The 19,625-nt window shown below is 48.1% G+C and overlaps 1 protein-coding gene and 1 pseudogene across 1 annotated transcript; both read right to left on the bottom strand.

Moving 5' to 3' along the window:
* Positions 1–1,360: 1,360 nt before the first annotated feature.
* Positions 1,361–15,345, bottom strand: LOC116892100 (serum amyloid A-5 protein-like). Its single transcript, XM_032893577.1, has 4 exons — positions 15,261–15,345; positions 3,216–3,304; positions 1,986–2,124; positions 1,361–1,577 (listed from the first exon to the last, which is right to left on the bottom strand). Exons 2-4 carry the CDS (start codon positions 3,301–3,303, stop codon positions 1,439–1,441), a joined length of 366 nt encoding a protein of 121 aa, XP_032749468.1. The 5' UTR covers position 3,304; positions 15,261–15,345; the 3' UTR covers positions 1,361–1,438.
* LOC116893321 lies at positions 13,462–17,441 on the bottom strand (annotated as a pseudogene).
* Positions 17,442–19,625: the final 2,184 nt, after the last annotated feature.

Genomic DNA, 19,625 nt, shown 5'->3' with positions numbered 1-19,625 from the left:
GCCTTTTCAGGGTTCAACCATCACAGCCATGCAAGACAGTGGGCTGTATCCAGGAAGTTCACTTGCCCACTATAGCTCTTCCCAATGGTGTCTGTCAGATCTCTGTGAGTTTGGGGCCAACCTGATCTGCACAGTGAGTTCCAGAGACATAGAGTGAGACCCTGTCTTGAGAGTGAGACCTTATCTCATGAAAAAGCAAAAACTAAAACCAGTGTCATTTCTTTGAAAGCAAAATCTGGTGTTAGGATAGTCAAGATCATAGTAGTACTCAGCCCAGCTGAGTGAAGGGTCGCCTCTCTGCAGCAATTATTGCTGCTTCTATAGCTTTGGCGGTGGCTTCTGAATGCTCTAAGTTTCAGGAGCTTCCTGAGCCTCGTAAGTTTCATTTACTCTCTCCTCCCTCCAGGAAGGCATGTTTCAATACAGAGGAAATGACTAGCTGGCACATAATTTATACTTCGAATAAGTAATAAAAATAGAGTCCTATCCAGGTGTTCTCACGTACATTTGCAAACCCTGCATTTGGCAAGCAGAAGCAGGAGAATGACAGGTTTGAGGCCTGCTTTGCTTATATAGCAAAGTGAAGACACAACTGTAATGCCTCGTGAGATCTTGTTTCAGAAAGCAAGAGTATAGAATGTATGTTGCTCAATTATACAGTTGCTTGCCTGACATGGACGAGTCCCTGTATCCAATGACCAGGAAATCCCTTCCCAAAAACACATACAACAAAAGAATCATAAGCTATCTTAACAAATAAATAAATGCAAAATGACAGGGAGGGAAAGACTGAAGGATTCTCTCAGTGGAGCATAAGCTGGTATACATGTATGTGTATGTATATGTGTATATGATGTATATGTGTGTATATGTGTATGTGTATATATATACATATATAATGTATTCAAGATATAAACAGGTATAAACTGATATATATATATATATAATAAGCTGGTAGATAATTGGCTTTCTAAACTCAAGGAGATAGACAGAAAACTATAGTAGTAGTGGCCTGGAAAGGTTCCATAGTATACTCTTCCTGTGGTTGTATCCCCTGTCACCTCAGGTAGTGGTAATCGGACTAACACACTGAGAGTAGAAAAAGTAACAGGGCACTTGACACAGAGTGGGAAGAGCAGACCCTGAGGTCTGAACCCCAGGGGAATCATTGCGACAATCCTCTGTGACATTTCCACATGCCACCTCTACAGTGTATCAGGCACAGGCTGAGCCCAAGCTGGTGTTTCTATGCTTTTCTATTAGACTGTGACCCTCCCCTCTGCCTGAGAAATCACACAGATGCAAGTTATTTGTTCGCATATGTGTTTATTGCACACCTATTATGTGTAGTCTAATAAATGCTGTGGGTACAAGACTGAAAAACTCAGGTTGTGTCCCCGGACCCACAGCACAGCCTCCTGAGGTAATAGGAAGATGATCAGTATTTGTCAGGCAGGCCAGCAGGTCTGTAGTGATTAGGATCCTTGCCGCTGCGGCCATGTCTGTTGGCTTCCTGATCAGCCATGGTGTCCTCGTGTCCACTGCCGAAGAAACTCTGTAAGCTCTCTCTTGCATCGCTAGGAGAAGCAGACACACAGGAGATCTGTCATTAGGCTGTGTGGTCACAGTCTACTCTCTCAGCTCCCCCATTTGCATGGAATGGCTTTAGGAGGAACCAGAAAGTGCCAAGAAGGAGGGGCTGGAACCGTGGTCTTGCCAGACACAGTCCTGCTTAGGTCAGGTTGCTCGCCCTACTGTAGTAGGCAGGACTGAGAGTCACTCCCAGTCCTCATTTGGAGGCAGGCCTGCCCAGCATGAACTATGTGCTGGCTCAGTCCACAACACAGGATCCACACAGAGCATGGATGGAGGAAGTAACTGCATTAGCAAGAGGGGGAGGGGCCACGAACTGGCAAGACCTTCTCTGGTCTCCTAAGAGAGTCAACCCTGCTGACCAGGCCCAGTGTCCCAGCCATCTGTGTTACCTGATGACTTCAGCCGCCCAGGCTCCCCCAGGGCCCCTTTGGGCGGCATCATAGTTCCCCCGAGCATGGAAGTATTTGTCTGAGTTTTTCCAGTTGGCCTCTCTCATGTCGGAGTAGGCTCGCCACATGTCCCCTGCCCCTGGATGGGAAAGACCACAGGAACGTGAGCCTAGAGACTCTGCCCGTGTCTTAGAAAGGCTGAAAGCGATGAAAAGCACTCACGGCTTGACCCTGTGGTCCCAGCACCCTGAGAAGACGATAGAGAAGAACATGATCTAATTCTACATGGTCTCTCCAGTTTACTGCTGAAACTCATTAAGGGGTTCTCCTGCGCTGTGTTAGTATGACCATCACTGTGCACCCATGAGCTACCTGATCTTACCCAACTGGAATTGTGGGATAGAAAGATGGCAGATGTCATCCCAGAACACGATTTCACAGTTTCAGCCCTATTAGAATGCTGGGCCCCTTGTTTCTAGGGCTGATCTGACCACCATGTTTTCCAGCATCCCTGATACCTTCAATAGATTTTTGCGGCATAATCCCCTAATGGGTCATCTGACAGGTCTCCAGACACTGAAAATATCCACTGGGCCACCGTCACATTACCCTTGATCCAGAATGAGTGACCAAGACTGAATTTACGTTTCTTAGGGACTTCCAGGGGTGAGGAAACCCAGGAAGGGGAGAGAAATGCACATGGAGAGACTTCTATTCTCATTCCTAAGCAATCCATTTTGACCGAGGGCTGCACATCAGGGTAAATATGGCCTCTGGTTCGTTTGAACAGACGGTGCTGTGTGGTGGTTGCTTGAGGAGGCAGTAGAGACACAGTCCTCAGTGGTGACCCCAGATTCTATCATTTAGGGAGCTACTGAAAGCCCCCAGGCCAAGCCACACCCAAGACCAATTCCTAAGCCTCTAGGAGTAAGAGGACACAGGCTTTGGCAGTATTGAGGCCTACCAGAGGATGTCATCTACACCTAACAAACTCACAAGTGAGACAGTGAGTAGACACGTCAGCCAGGCAAGATTGGTCTCAGCCACAGCCACGTTCAAACCACTACTCTGCCACCTGCTGCATTCAAGCCGTTACAATCAGGAGTCCCACACGTGGATCTGTGTGACCCTCCACCCACACAAAAGCAAATGGCCTCTCGAGTCAGTGGTCCCCATTCTTCAAAAGGGTTGGCTGAACCCTATAAGCCACACTTCGGTCATCAGCCTTACCTTGGTAAGCCTCCTTGACAAATGAGAGCCAACTGCTGCTGACTCCCAGGATCAGGGAGCACAAAAGGAGGCTGGTGAGAAGCTTCATCCTGCGGAGATGAAGAGAGAGGTTCAAGGAGACCTGCACAGATTTGCACCGCCCTCTGGAGCATCTGTTACCCAGGGAAAGGCTGGTTGTCCACGAGAGATCCCGGTGGGACACCCAGACGTCCTTGCAACAGGACGTTCCTCAAAGACACAGAATCAGTTCTGATACCCTTGGCCGTGAACCAAGTCTGCTGGGAGGACAGGAAGGCAAGTCGGATAGAGGAAGACGAACACTAAGACCAGATCACCGCCCACTGTAGGAACTTGTAGGAAATGCACTAAGTAGCATGTGTGTGTGTGTGTGTGTGTGTGTGTGTGTGTGTGTGTGTGTGTGTGTGTGTGTGTGTGTGCACGAAGTCACTGTGTGGAGGCATCTCTCACCTGAGTTCTGGAAGAACCGTGATGTTCTGTGGCTGTCAGGGAGAGGATGCTGGTATTTATGCTGAGATACTCAACTGGGGTCATGAACCCAGGTGCTGGGCTTGGTCCCTGGGGAAAGTCCCACCATGTCATTTCCTGTGCAAGACTACCAAAGAAGTCTCCCTGGACTCCACTCTACTCTTTATTCACAGGTCAGATCACCTGATTGCACAACTAGAGGACACAGGACGGCTTTAATTTTTTTGGCTAGCTTTTGGGTTTGGAAGGGCTCACTGGGGAAGGGGATTCCTTAGCTGCCTGAGGTATAGAGTGAAAGGTACCACCGTCTATCCAGGATCTGGCTTTCGTGGTTGTTGACCTATGAAGAACTTCATGGGTAGACCCTGATGTGTTGAATCACTGACCATGCTCCCATCTGTGACATCTCAGGAACAGCTTTGACCCTGGTGGCTGACTGTTACACATAGCCAGGAGGAAGAGAAGTAACTCAGGAAGGCAGTGTGTCTGAAGGCTGTCATGGTGATAGAAATGCAATAAAATAGATGTGTAGCTGCTCTTTAGCTGCTTGGGGGGGGGGTTCATTCCCCCCTTTCAGTCCCGTAACACTAGATCCCCGAATAAAGTTGAGGATCAGAAGGGGGTGATGTTATTGTTAGACTATTTCTTGATGATTAGGGGCACTGAATCAGTTGGGGCAAGTTCGATCCTTACCATCAAGATATCTAATTTCGGGGCTGGGGATTTAGCTCAGTGGTAGAGCACTTGCCTAGCAAGCGCAAGGCCCTGGGTTCAGTCCCCAGCTCCGAAAAAAAGAAAAAAGAAATCTAATTTTTTCCTGTTGTTTGTTCTTTGCTCACATCTGCTTAACAAATTGTGACCCCCAGCAACTAACAGCCCAGCAACTCTTTCCCAGGGCCCTACCATATATACACTGTAAAAAGTCTCCAAACATCATACAATCGAAAAAACTACTACGTACTAAAACAACTGCCACTGGCAAAATTGCTCTACTGCTAGAGCACGAAGCAAACCATAGTCGGCTACTGCAACCTCATCATCCCACGCCTGGGATTAAAACAAAAACATACTCTTATAATACTTCTGTGCTTTTAAAGAAACCAAAATTCGGGGGTTGGGGATTTGGCTCAGTGGTAGAGCGCTTGCCTAGCAAGCGCAAGGCCCTGGGTTCGGTCCCCAGCTCCGAAAAAAAAAAAAAAAAAAAAAAAAAAAAAGAAACCAAAATTCTCACCACATAGCTAGATGTCTAAGAATTACTCATTGTTCAGGTGAACAAGAGCTTTGTTAATATGCGGAAAAATAAGACATCCCGTGATTGGGTTTATTATTTTATGTATCCGCAATTGCCCCCCAGCACGTGGGGACATGAATCCTAAGTTCAAAGCGAGCCTCACGGATGCAGAAAGGTGCAGCTAGTACCCCGCAGTCTGTGGCGTCAACATGGCGACAGGGTCAGAAGCTGTGGGGCCTGAGGGATTTCCCCTCTTCAGCAGAGATCACAACAGGCAAAGGTTTCAAAGATGTGAACCAGGATTAGGACGTGGTTCTGAGTTCAGTAAACAGCAGAATTGGAAGCCCCTGTTAGAAATTTATTAGTCAGGAAAAAAAAAATTCCAGATGTCTACAAAGTATGATCTATATCGAGGACAGCATCTTGCACTTGTTGAAACAGCCTGAACTTAGTTCAATCAAGGTAAATTCTAGAGACTTGGGGAGGCCTGGAACTTTGGGTTGTGTGGTAACTGGATAACTGGCTTGTGGATGTAGCTGGGTTGAGAAGGATGCTACAGTCATTTCTTTTTCTTTTCTTTCTTTTCTTTTCTTTTTTTAAGTACAACTGTCTGCTATCATTGGTTGAAATGACCACCAAATAAGAAGTGTTTTCAAGGCGTGGCTGAGGAGACAGTGATGTGTACCTATGGTAAAGCAGAATCTTATAGGGCTGGAATAAAGACCAGCGTAGAAAGGTAAGGAGATGGTGCGCTAACAATGGCCAGCAGATTCACCTAGACAAGGCAGGGTGAACTAATGGCTAGTTTTTTGGATTTTTCTTTGTCCAGTTACAGTGCAGATGTTGCACTCATGCTAGGAGAGGTTTCACTGCATTTATCTTGGAAAGAGACACCTAACAGGACAGATTAGTGTGGATGACTCAAGGCCAGCTGTGCTTGGATGTAACAGGGATTGCTTTTGAAGCTGTCGAGATACCCAAGAGTCCATTTGGATGGGTGAGCGTGCTGTTTTCAGAACTGTAGTGACAGTCCACAGTAGCCAGTGCTGTCTGACAGACACGGGGGAATTTTGATGGAGCCCCAAAGTGTTCGCTGGGTAGAACACTTGCTCAACTGTGTGCAGAGCATCAAGGACACCGATTGATGTTGGCAGTGTTGGCAGGGACAGCTGAACTAGTGAGATCATGTTACCAGGAAGGGCGAGTCTGGTCACTGAGTAAGGATGTTCACGGAAAGCCAGTGCAAGGGAGAGAGTTAAGGAAATGAGTGTTAGGAACTCTGGATAGAGGCAGCCACCTGCCTCTCCTCTTCACAGCCTGCGGGCTCCATAAGGAAGCTGACATTCAGAAGCCGACCGCCTGCCCTTAAGATCAAATAGACTGTCAGATAAAGCCATGAGGATGCCTTTCTGATTTTTTTCCACTGGGCTTGGACTACTTTTCAAAGCAGTTTGGAGAGAACGGAGGGCCCAGAGTGAAGAAAAGAAAAAGGCCGAGAAAGGCTGGCGAGCAGGATGCGTGTGGCTGTGATATATTCTTTTTTTTTTTTTTTTTTTTTTTTTTGGTTTTTTTTCGGAGCTGGGGATCGAACCCAGGGCCTTGCGCTTGCTAGGCAAGCGCTCTACCACTGAGCTAAATCCCCAACCCCGCTGTGATATATTCTTGAGACCTCTCTAACAGAAAGTGTTGGTGAGCAAGGTTTTGTTCTCAGAGATGGCATCCAGTGTGCAAAAGTGGACTTGGAGCTTGGACCCTGGCTCAGTGGTGTAGTCTTGCTTCGTCTGTTTCAAGTCCCCAGTAGTTTAACACCACACAAGTGAGCAAAACAAAAATACATACTTTAGGAATTTCAGGGTAATTCGACCTGCAGAGATGCTTAAATACAGCACAGAGGGTTCAAGGGACATGAGGGAACAGGGATTAACGGGTCAGAGAACCACAGTCAACTCATTCTGTCACCAGCACAACCTGTCCTACGCATGTTATTACACAGAAAGAAAACATAAATCTGTCTCAGAATCCGTTCTTTCAAAGATCCTGTAGGGAGTCTACAAAGACAAAAAGGAATATGTAAAAGTCATTCAAGGACCCACACCCAGAACACAGCGGCCCTCAGCCAGTGTTCTCCCTACCCCAGCTCTCTACCTCCATAAATGAATATTTCTGGTAACTGGTCCACCTCTTGGAAAGATCAAGGGTGGCTAGCTTATGGGAATTCTAGGATAGGTGTTTTAGGTTGGAAAAAGGCCATGGATGACAGCCATCCAACTTTCTGGCACAAGAAAACATTGACATTGTCCCCAACATACCTTAGTCATGCTCATCCCTAAGAGAAGAATCTGTTACAAAACACCAGAGAGTGTGTCCAGGAAAGGCCTGGATATGTTCTCTGGTGTTTTGTAACAGGGCCCTGATTTCCCATCAAGGATCTTAAAGTCCAGGCATTTAGATTTGAAAACAGCATGGTCTTGAGGTGAAGGGCCACCTTGGGTTGTAAGACCCATGTGCTCCATGTTGAAACTCTGGGAGACACTCCACGTCCTAGAGTGAAAGAGATAATGTCTTCCAGTGAAGGTGGGATGGAATGTTGACCCGGTATGTTCAGCCATGATCCTACTGCAATTACCAACCTGGGAAACTGTGCATTAGTGGATCTTTGCTTCTATTCTCCTGGGTGTGCACCTCATCACCTACACATGTGTATTGTTTTAAAATTGATGTGGGGTGTCCACCAGAGAAGATTAACTACACGAAAGTTTAAGCCAATAAAACCTCACTATGAAATCAAGATCTGGGCAGGGGGCAGGGGTGGGGGGCATGCTTTTAATCCTGTACTTGGAAGGCAGATAAAACGGATCGCTATGAGTTTGAGACCAATCTAGTCTTCAGAGTGAGTTACAGAGACATTTAATGAGATTCTGTCTTGACAGTGAGGCCCTGTCTCATGAAAAACAAAATTAAGAAAACTTTATTGGATGGCCAGCAAGTACACTTGGTTTTCAGGATCCCAGTGTAGCATTTCTTAGCACTCTAGAGCTCTTGAGGAGAGAAAGCATACCCATGGTTGACATACTCAATTAACCAGAACAGTCACTATGAAGCAAGCTAAAGAAGCCAAAAAGCCAGGTTACTACATTTAGAGCCTTTCCTAGAACGATGGACATTGATTGATTAGGTCTTTGTATCCTCTTGGCGGGTGTCAGTGTGCTGAGTCTTATGGCCTGAACTATACTTCCACAAGGGAGTCAGTTGTGCTAAGTAAGGTGTGGGGCCTGTTACAAAACAGGCATGTGTTCTGAGAGATGCAGAGTCTTAGTTAATGTCTGTTGCCATGACAAATACATTAACCAAGGACACTTCGGGAAGAAAAAATTACTTGTGACTTTCTGTTCCAGAGGAATAAGAATCCATTGTAGTGGGGCAGGCATGGCAGCAAGAGGCTGTCATGACGGCAGGAGCAGGAAGTACAAAAACAGGCAGGAAGCAGGAAGTAAAGAGGAAGAGGGATGAGAGTATAAAAAAAGTCACTCCCATCCCCAGCGACATTTCCTCTTAAGGCTCCACTTCTCAAAAAAAAAAAAAAAAAAAAAATCCACAACTGCACCAAGAACACTGCCAAGTAGGGACCAAGTGATAAATACCATAGACTCAAAGGGACATTTTTTTTCTCCAAATTACCAGTATGGCAATCCATCCAGGTTGCCTCCAGAGGAAATAAGGAGTGAACATCAGGTGCATGGAGCTGCTGCCAGCCCGAGTAGGAAGAGTCTTCTGCACTAACTTCTTTAACCAGATGAAGGAGGCATAGTGGTCAGTACAGCCCGGAATGGAGTCATTCTATATTGTTATAAAATGCTGCATCCTGAATAGAACCATGTGGACTGATAGTTGGCGTGAATGGCGGCATAACAGTGGGAGCTGAGGAGGGATCACCTTGGAGATGTTAATAGGAGATGCACAGCTTGAATCCTGGCCCAGTAATGGAGCACTGGGCCCTGAGCAGGGTCCTCTAGGGCCTGTGTGCTTTCTGCATGTTGACATCCTACTCAACTCTGACAAGTCCATCACCTTGTAAGTCACCTGCTTGCACTCTGTCAGGATTCTCCCCTGGGTTCTCTATGACAAGGACTCAAAGACTAAAATGTCCCTTACATCAAGGTCACAGGTAAATCTGGGCTTTACCTAGATTTTTCTAGCAAGGAAATGTCACCGCCTGCTTGGTAGTTCTTCACAGGGGTTCAGCACCGCCATGATTTTACTGTAGAGGACTTGCCCAGTCAAAACCATCCCATACAAGACATTGTTCATCTAAGTATTCATCTTGGAAGGATTTGGTGGCACAAGCCTCTCAACTCCACACTTAGGGACCTGAAGCAGGGATATCACCACGAATTCCATGCCAGCCTGGGCTCCATGGTAAGATTCTTCCTCAAAAACAATATTAAATGGTCATGGGTCCACATTCCTCTAGCCATCTAGGCAGCCAAGTATGAGTCTTCCCAGTATTTCCAACCCCACTGCTGTGGCAACTCTCCATAGTGAACGGTCCCATTTCACAGATGGGTAGGCCTTGTGGAGCCCTCAGAAGGAGTTCGGGAATGCCTTGGGGCTCAGTGGACCTCCTCTGTGCTTTAGGAAGCCCCCTGTGCACCCAGGAGACCAGAGTCTCCTGCTTGGGAAAGGCAGCTGCTCTTGGCTTATCAATCTGTTTTCTCAGTCTTGAACTTCTGAACAGTTTCTGCACTAGGTCACCCACATACCACATGTCTGGTTTTCATGGTACCCACAAATGACCCTAAATGGCACAGCAGATCTGCTGGGAGCCTGAGTTTTTGCACTTCTGACAAGATCCAGGGTGAGCCTGAGGCTTCTGATCTTCATCACTTGTGAGGACGAGTGGGTCCAGCTCACCATAGACTAAAGGAGGTGGTAACCAAGGGTGAGGCCTGGGAGCTGAGAAGGGGAGTGACATGATTGGTGGATTGGGTGGAAGCCTTGAGCTCTCAATAGAGGTCAGGAAATAGCCACAAACTAAGTGCACAGGCCTCAGTACAACAGGGTAGGAGGCTGCTGGCTGGGTAATGGGAATATTAGATCTGGGTTGCCAGACCTGGGAAGTTAAAGAGCTTTGGGAAAAGCCCTTCTGTCAGTGGAGGGACAGATGGTAGAAAGCAGACAGGACTTTACACTGAGAGGAATCCCAGAACAGATGAGCAGCTGCAGGGCAGACAAAGCAGGAATGATCTTGGGCGGGCCTCAGACGGATGAGGGCTCCAAGCCTGTGACTGCAGTCCACTGGTCAGAAGGTAAAGCTGGTTAGGGGTCCTGAGACAAAGGCAACAACTGGAAAGCCCTCCCTGAGGCGTCAGTGAGGGTTTGGTACCTGAGCACGCAGCTAAACCCAGTGACAATCAACTCAGGTCCCCACGGCCTCGGACAGGACACTCCACCTTGCTGAGGCTGGCTGAGCCCGCATGGAAAGGTAAGACAGGGAATTCTGAATCCCTCGCGGATCTTACTAGGCTACCACCGAGTCTGTGCAGCAGACTTGGGCTTTGTTACTCCTAAACCTCTGAGGTGCGGTGTTCTGGGGTGTCTCAGCAGCACCATCCAGGAAGAAGCCAGGTACATAAAAGCAGGCTTATTCCGGCCTGTCCTGACCGCGCCCTCTGCTGGCAAGCCAGCAGGATCGCAGCAGGGCTCAAGGGGTCAAAATAATGGAGTTGATAACTGCTTTTTACCTGAGAGTAGGACTGGGGAGTGCTCCTAAGGGAGGAGAAGGTGAAGTCGCATTTACAGAAGAGAGGCAAATGAGGAAAGGAGCCAGGGGTGGTGCTGCAGGCTTTAACCTCAGTGCCTGAGAGGCAGAGGCAGGCAATCTCTGTAAATTGGAGTACAGCCTGCATTACATAGTGAATTCCAAGACAGCCAGGGCTACCCAGTGAGACCCTGTGTAGAGAAAAACCAATAAACTGAATGAACAAATGAATGAATGAGTGAATGAATGAATGAATGAATGAATGAATGAATGAGGAAATCTGAAACAGAGCAGGTCAGATCCCAACAAATGTCTGCAGTTCCTGTGAGAAGGCTCAGACAGAGGTGTGGGAGAGGGAAAGGGAATGCACTCTGTCTCAGAGGGGGGACAAAGGAATTGGAGACACAGTAAATGGAAGGGAGGGGACAGCTGACAGGATGGCTTCTGAGAGCACGCTCAAACCACTGGTCTTGAGGGGGTAGTGGCCATGGACTTGACTTGAGGAGACTGTACTACTGAGGGAAGGTCCAGGGTCAGTTTGCTGTGTCAGAGACAGAACTCATGTGGCTTCTGGATTTTCATGAAGGAAAAGAAATGAAAGGTCAAACAAAGGGGATGAGCTGTGAGGCTGAATCCAGTCCTCCAAGATTTTATTCTGAAGAGAAATATTAGAGTCAGTACACTGTGGGAGAAGGTGGCTCAGGGGGGAGCGCTTGTCTGAGAAGCATGGAGACAGAGTTAGGATCCGCAGAGCCCACAGAGAAGCAGGGCTGGTGAGGTAGCTGCCTGTAGTCCTGGTGTCCAGGAAGCAAGGGTAGAGAGCTGGCAGGAGGCGAGTGCAGTGTGAGACCGCCTCAGTAACCAACGCGCTGAGTCCCATGAGACAGGGATACTGGTTGGGTTTGTCAGCTGTTCACAGGAAGCTAGAGCTAGGAAACTTGTTCCTCTGCTCTTTGTTTCAGTGGCTGCCTATGCTCCCTGCCTTGGCGTCCTTTGAAGATGGCTGTAACTGATAAGCCTAGTAAACCCTTTCGCCACTGCTAGTCTCAGTGTTTATTACAGCAACAGAAAAACAAAGTAGCAGGACAGCCACATGGACAGACAGCCTCCCACTCCACTCACTGCCAGCGGAAGCTCCACTTGCAGTAGCTAGGGCTACTGTGGCTGTGACGAAACAGTGACCAAAAGCAAACTGGGGAGAAAAGGGTTTGTTTGAGTTACACTTCCACATCACAGTCTTCCACTGAGGGAAGTCGGGATCTGTCCTCACTCAGGACAGGACCTCAGTCAGGGTGAGAAACCTGTGGCGGAAGCAGACGCTGCTTGCTGGTTTGCCCCTCATTGATTGCTCAACCTGCAATCACCAGTGTAGGGACGGCTCCACCCACACAGGCCTACCCGACACTCCTCGATCACCTCCATCAATTACTGATTGAGAAAATGCTCTACAGTCAGATCTTTCACGGCTTTCAATCAAGTCTCCATCCGCTCAGAAAACTCGCCTGTGTCTAATCCACATACAACTGGCCAGCATAACATACTCTCACACAATATGCACAGACACAAATATTAAAAAAGGCCTGGTGGGACACATGCTGGGAATCTCAGAATGTGGGATTCAGAGTGTTGCCTTTCTCTCCTGACACGGTTGCTCTGGGATATTTCTCTGCACGCAGTGTAAGTCAAGCAGAAGTGTGCTGGCTGGGATTGTGTCAGTTTGACTCGAGATCATTGGGTAACCTCAACTGAGAAACTTCCTCTGTAAGACCCTGATGCAGCCAGGCCTGTAAGGCAAGTTTTTCCTTTTTTTATTGATTAATTTATTCATTCACTTTGTACCCTTATCTCAGACCCTTCCCCTGGGCCCCTATAACACAGTCCACCCCCCCATTTTCCCCTCCCCTTCTCTGACAGGGTGGAATTCCCTCTTCAGTCTCCCCCAGCTTGGCACGTCAAGTAATGCAGGGACAGGTGCACCATCTCCATTTTCTTCATTACTGATCATGGGGCAGGGCCCAGCCTCTGGTGGGTGGTATCACCCCTGGGCTGGTGGCCCTGGGTTCTATTACAAGGAAGGCTGAGTAGGCCATGGAGAGAAAGCCAGGGAGGAGCACCCTTCTGTGACCTCTGCATCAGCTCCAGCCTCCAGCTTCCTGACCTTTGAGTTCCTGCCCTAACTCTCCCCAATACTGAACAGATGTGTATAAGTCAAATGAACCCTTTGCAATCCCAGATGCTTTGGACATGGTGTTTCCTCACAGCAAACCTAAGACAAGAGGAGAGTCCTCCTCAGTGTTTCTTCAGATGGAGAAGCTGTGTGGTACTGGAATTGGAAGTTTTGTAGAGGAATGAGCAGGATCACAATGGTAACTGCAGCTCACCCAGGCATGAGCCCTCCCATGGGTGCGTCCCTGCTCCCTAGAGACAGCACCACTGAGAACTAAGACAGGGGAACCGGGACAGGTAAATGGACATATTTGACAAAGACTGAGGGCCTGGACAGGGAAAGGCCCCAAACTAACAACAAATACCCACAGGCACGGGGTCCCAGAGAAGGGGCTGGAGGGATCCATGTCAGATTTTGGAAGACTCCTGTCTGCCCGGAATGTTTCCAGAAACGTCCTTCAATGACAGATACACAGGTACAGCTCCACTTCCAAGTTCCTGTTTATTAGCCTCTCCTCCAGCAGCAAGTGGTCACTACTGCAAGAGTAACAGTTCTGAAACCCTTGTTTGATACACATGGGAGATGGATACTATGTTTTCCCAAAGAGCAGCTTCAGTGTTCCTAGGTATGAGGAAGCCCAGACCCCGGCCTCAGGCCCACAGCACAGCCTCCTGAGGTAATAGGAGGATGTTCAGTATTTGTCAGCCAGGCCAGCAGGTCTGTAGTGATTGGGTCCTTGCCACCGTGGCCATGTCTGTTGGCTTCCTGGTCAGCCATGGTGTCCTCGTGTCCACTGCCGAAGAATCTCTGTAAGCACTCTCTTGCATCACTAGGAGAAGCAGACACACAGGAGATCAGTCACCAGGCTGTGTGGTCACAGTCTACCCTCTCAGCTCCCCCATTTGCATGGGATGGCTTTAGGAGGAACCAGAAAGTGCCAGGAAGGAGACTCTGAGGCAGTGGTCAGCCCAGGCTGGTCACCTCACAGTAGATGAGCATAGGCAGAAACACAGGTCTGAGAGTCACTCCCTGTCTATATATGGGAGCGTGCTCACAGAGCATGGCTGTGCGCTGGCTCTGCACACCCCAGGGCGTACACTGCACATACATGGAGGCACCAGCCTCATCAGCAAGAGCTGTAGAACCTCATATTGTCATGGTCCTCTCCAGTGCTCACCTGCCACTGCTTCCCCAGAAGTCAGGGCCTGCCACCCAGCCATTTGTGTTACCTGATTTTCTCAGCCGCCCAGGCTCCCCCAGGGGCCCTTTGGGCGACATCATAGTTCCCCCGAGCACGGAAGTATTTGTCTGAGTTTTTCCACTTGGCTTCCTTCATGTCAGAGTAGGCTCGCCACATGTCCCCTGCCCCTGGATGGGAAAGACCACAGGAACGTGAGCCTAGAGACTCTGCCCGGGCCCTTGAGAGGACAAAGGCATTCAAAGAACTCTTGGCTTGAGCCTGTGCTCAGAGAAGCCTGAGAGCATGAACTGGGAAGATCATTGCCTGGTCCCCTCTGGCTTCTTCAAGTCACCTAGAGGTCCATTAGGGCATCCACCTAGCCCGGGTTCATATTTCTGCCCACAGTGCTGCTGTGAGCTGCCTCTCACCTGGGTGCCAAGCACACCATAGAGGCAGGGCAGTGTCATTACCAGTCAGGGCCTGTCAGCTTCAGCACTGGGGAGCTGTTTACCACAGGGTAACCACTTGCTTGCATTCCAGCTGCTACCAGGGACCCCACAGCACACTTCTCAGGTAGAGTTACCTAATATCTCTACAGCCATTGAATGTGTCCCCTAGGAGCACACTGCCTCCAGCCAAGGGACAGGGTTTGTCCATAGAGCTCTCCTCAGCTAGGAAATTCCATCATGAGGTGACAAAAGGCAGAGAAGGGTTGGTTGCACACAGAGCCCCTGCTTTGATCCCCAAGAATTGATCCTGACGTATACCCCCGTGACGCTGCTGACTCTGCCTTCTGATTAGAATCCATGGGTGCTGTGCTGTCTTGAGGAAGCTTTGTGGCAATGATATCAGGCATCGGGTTCTAATCTCTGAGACTGAGACTCTGACACTGAGAGTCTCCCTGGCCGGCCACCGGCAAGGCCAGTCCTGAGACTCTAGGTGAGGGAAGACGGTCTGGAGCTCTGAGCTACTACAGCTCTGTAGGTGATGGCCCCAGTACCTCACATTCTTCACAAAGGAACTCAGGAACTGTCAGGCCGACTTGTCAGACAGAGCAGATTGGCCTTAAACACTTCCGGCCATCATTCTGCTCTGCCTCCTGCAGTGAAGTGCACATCAGGAAGTCTCTCAGGGGTCCCTGGCCTTCCAGTCAAGCAGAGCTGTGACTCCACCCCTCCTGGATGCTCAGGACACCCCTAGTGCTGAGGGCCCTCTCAGCTGACCTTGGAAAGCCTCGCCAATAAATGAAAAGAAACTTCCATTGCTGACACCCAGGAGCAGGGAGCAGAAACACAGGCTAGTGAGCAGCTCATCCTGCTGAAATGTAAGGAGAGGCTGGGGGAGACTCTCACAGACTGGTGCCTCCCCCTTGGCCTGTCATCCACACAGGCTCTGGTCATTTCTTACTGCTGTTCATGTGTGCCCCAGCTGTGCCTCCTCAGACCTTTCAGAAGGGTGTACCCTCCCTCAGAACCACAAGGCTTCAGTTGTGACCCATCCTGCCTGAAGGGAAGGGACCACCCAGGTTGCAGTTCCTCCAGGAGCCTCTGATTCAGTAGGAAGCCTTTCCCACATGTCCCCTCAGCCTGGCACAAACCCCACAAGGGAGCAGCAGCCAGGAGGCTCCACTGAGAGGAAAGCACACTTCCTGGAACCCAGCAAACAGTAAGTCTCCGTGCATAGGTCTGTCCCTCAACTGCTGTCTGCTGGGCAGAGCTGGTGGTCTGTGGCTGTAGGTGAGAGGAGGCAGCTGTTTATGCTGAGCCTCCCTGCTGAGGTGAGGGGCATGGAGAGCCTGGCAAGGTTCTTGGAGAAAACTCCCAGCAGGTGATTTCTTGTAAAGACTGCAACAGCAATCTTCCCAGTGCTCTGTGAGCTCAGGCTATTTTCCCTAATTGTGCAATGTGAACCCACGAGACAATTTCTGTGCTGTGGCAGTCTTCTGGGGCATAGTAGACTCGGGTCAATACTGACAGAAGTGAGGGTGCCAAGAGGAAGGCAGGGTGCATCTCAGGAGAGGATCAGGCTCCTAGGACAGCACTCACACCTGTTACTGCAGACACTTCTTTTTCCTGTCCTTGCCTCAGATTGTCGCTGGGGTTTTGTTTTGTTTTGTTTTGGACTCACAGTTTAAATCTTTTGTTTCTTTCGGTCCATCTGTCTCTCCCTCTCTCTGTTTATTTCTGTGCTGCCCTTTCATGGGACCTGGGTTTGGATTTTTATACAATAAAATGACTCAAACAACAACTACCTTATTACTGAGCACTGATCTCATCAGTGAACATACTGTGTACAATCTACACTATATGGAGAGGGAAGGGCTAAATCAATCTTCCAACGACACAACCATTATGCCTAATAAATCCCTAAAGTGAAAAATATTAAACACAAGTATAAAACAATCATATTACTTGCTTATTTACTCATTTATTTATTTAGTTCTTTGGAGATAGTTTTTCTGGTAACAGCTCTGGCAATCCTGGAATTCTCTTTGTAGACCTGGCTGTCCTCAAACTCACAGAGATCTTCCTTCTTCTGCCACCCAAGTGCTGGGATAAAAGGAGTGACCGCCATGCCTGGCTGAGTTTAAAACAATTTTAATATAGCCCAATGTGTATACATTTCAGAGATGGCCAAGGGAAGATGCATATATAGAGTTTGTTGCTGTTCAGACTGAAGGAACCAAGTGACTATTCACTGTTTGTCACACAGAGGTGCCCATGTAACAGGATCCAAAGCCGGAGGTGATTCAATTCTCAGAACAAGCATATGTGGGTCATTGGTGTGGGTGCCTTTCCTTGTAACATGACATCATGCTTGTGTGTCCAACAGACTGTAATGCTTCATGTCTATAACATTGTGAAATACTGGGTCACCTCTGTCTATGAGCACCAAACACAGTAAAGGGGAGGGTGGGCCTGAGGGAATGGTATGGGCAGAGTCTGGGAGGAAACACAGACACCTTGGTGCCTGTGGTAATGGGAGCTTTTGTAAGTGCATTTCTGATGGCTTCGTTTTCCCCCTGAAATAAAAGCAAACCTGTCTGCTAGGAGGAAGGTGAAAGGGTGTTGATATGTTAGGAAAGAAGGGAAGAGAAGTTAAAGGTGGAGAATGAGATGAATGAGCTGGAGAACCCTGGTAGACAGAATTAAGACAGAGAGTAGATGAGTAGTTACCAGAGGCTGAGGAAAGGCTGGTCAACAGGTGCTAAGTGCTGTATTATATTTTAGTGGATCCCGGCATGGGGTTATTACCTTCCTAGTGGTTTATGTTTCTGAAGGAAACACACACACACACACACACACACACACACACACACACACACACACACACACAGGGGGGGGGAGTTTATATTTCAATGTATCTTAAACAGCCCAATAGCTGGGCCACTGCCTAACCTCCATGTTGTTAGAATCCACCTCCCACCGATAACTCCGAGTTACTATGTAACTAATTTCTGCCTTCCATCTTGGCGGTCTTCACCCAGTTGAGCAGCCCTCTGGGTCTGGTTCTCTTGGCCCCTTTGCATGGTGTCTCTGCTTCTCCCTCCGCAGGTTCTTACCCTTCCAGGGCCACTCTCTCTCCTCTCCTGTACACACTCCTTTTTCTTTTTTAAAGAACAACATTTTATTTTCTTACAAATAAACATGTCACAAAAAATTGACTGGGAATGTATGTGTACTTTTAAGCAGAAGAAAGAAAACAAAGAATTAAGTTTCTGGACATACAGATTGCATTTACTATCCCATGGATCCTATTTATACATAGTAGGTAAGCAACACCTATCAACTGAACCAAAGATATGTTGTGTGTAAGACTGCAAAGTGTGTGACACCGTAGTAGTAAAGTACAAGGTTCAAATATGCAATTTTGTCATCGGATTTTAGAAACCTTTAAAATTATAATCTGCACAAGCTTGCCCTAAGGGAAAGGAAGATGGCATAGAGATTATAAAATCCTAACATATTTCCCACAATAGCATCTGAAACTAGAAAAGAACAAATAGTCATGGGAAGACCCACGATACACTACTAACAATTCAGTGCACTCGCCATGACCGGAAGGAGAGGGCGAACCTCTTCACTAGGCTTCTTATATCGTGTTATGAAATGGATGACACACACAGGCCCTGATCTTCACAAACTTCAGAAAACTTCAAGTTAGAAGCCAAAATGTCATCAGAAAAAGAAAAGCCAGTATAAAATTTGCTGCTGTAAGGTCACCGTTTAAAGTTCTTTCAGGTACAGACACTACATAATCCTGACACCTGTTCTTATAACACAAAGCTTTCAACATATAAACGTTTACAGGCAACTAAATTAAATTCTCTCAGTGCAACAGTGCCGAAAGATGGGTCAACAGATAATGATGCCCCTCAAACGCTTCTGCTGAGAGGTTTTGCAAAAGAGCTTGTAGTTAAATACGACTTTTGAAATTGAACACCGTGATTAACAGTGATTGTTGAATGTAAAAAAGTTGCAGCATTCCACTACTGAAAAATAAAGAGGTTTTATCAAGAAAGTTACACACTCCTAAGGCATGGCAGCCTCTCCCTCCTCTCTGGGGTCCCAAGCCAGGAAACCCTAAGTCCCGCCTATGTCTGCCCTCCCCAGCCATTGGCTGCTGGCATCTTGGTTTACCAATCAGAATTAAGTAGAGGCAGATTCCAAAGCTACGCGAAGCCCCTCTCACGCAAACAGTTTGGGGGGGGGGGCATTAACATTAGAATACAAGCAGCAACAGCTAAGCGTGAAGTAAAAAGAAGCTTCTACCGCTGTAGTGCCGCAGGGGGATTCCCAAATAAAGCAAGAACATGCTGAGGACCTCTCGAAGGCTAGCAGGAAGGATTTTGAAGGTTCGTTTTCTTTTTTAACTCAAAAGACATGAAAAACGTTGGAAGAGGTAAGCATCCTTATCCTCGTGGAAACACACAGTGGTTATCGATGGTGGAAAGTCATGTGGTTCTCCATACATACGACAAAAGTGGTGGTGATTTCAAGAGGACAACGCAGAAAGCGAACCCTTGTCTGCCTCCGCCCTGTTTCCACCCGCTCACAGTCATCAAGATTTTCATTTCGAGTTTCCTCTTTTGCTCTCCACTAGCCTTCCAAGGGGTAACAGCCAACTGTGAGGACCTGAGGTAGGGATAACACTACGTGTCAGGTCCTGGATAAGGAGGCAGCGTCGCTCAGAAGCATTCGCCATCCAAGCCTTCATGGTGGCTTCAGAGGCTGCTCCCCGTACTGTCCACCCCGCATACTGTCTCTCTTTACTCCGAATTCATTCTACTCATCCTTCTAGCTCCAGCCACACTGACTTCTGTGTGTTCTGAAACGCTAGGCACACCTTACCCAGGGGCCCTCGGCTTAGCGGCGTCTTCCCCTTGGAAGATGCTTCCCTGTGTATTTTTGCATCAGGGCTCTGAGCAGAGCCCCATCAGGCAGTCCAGGTGCTGGAAGTTCCCGAACTGCTAACATTGCTCGCAGTTAGCACTGCTAGGATTGTTTGCAATAATGTACGTTGGAAGGACTTTTTCTGCTTTTAGTGAAGGTTGGGGAGAGTAGAGGGTTTGGTCTACACATTGCAAA

The sequence above is a fragment of the Rattus rattus genome, chromosome 2 (assembly GCF_011064425.1).
Source record: "Rattus rattus isolate New Zealand chromosome 2, Rrattus_CSIRO_v1, whole genome shotgun sequence".
NCBI classification, from domain to species: Eukaryota; Metazoa; Chordata; class Mammalia; order Rodentia; family Muridae; genus Rattus; species Rattus rattus.
Note: the sequence above shows the minus strand (reverse complement) of the source record. Positions and strands in the feature narration are given on the sequence as shown.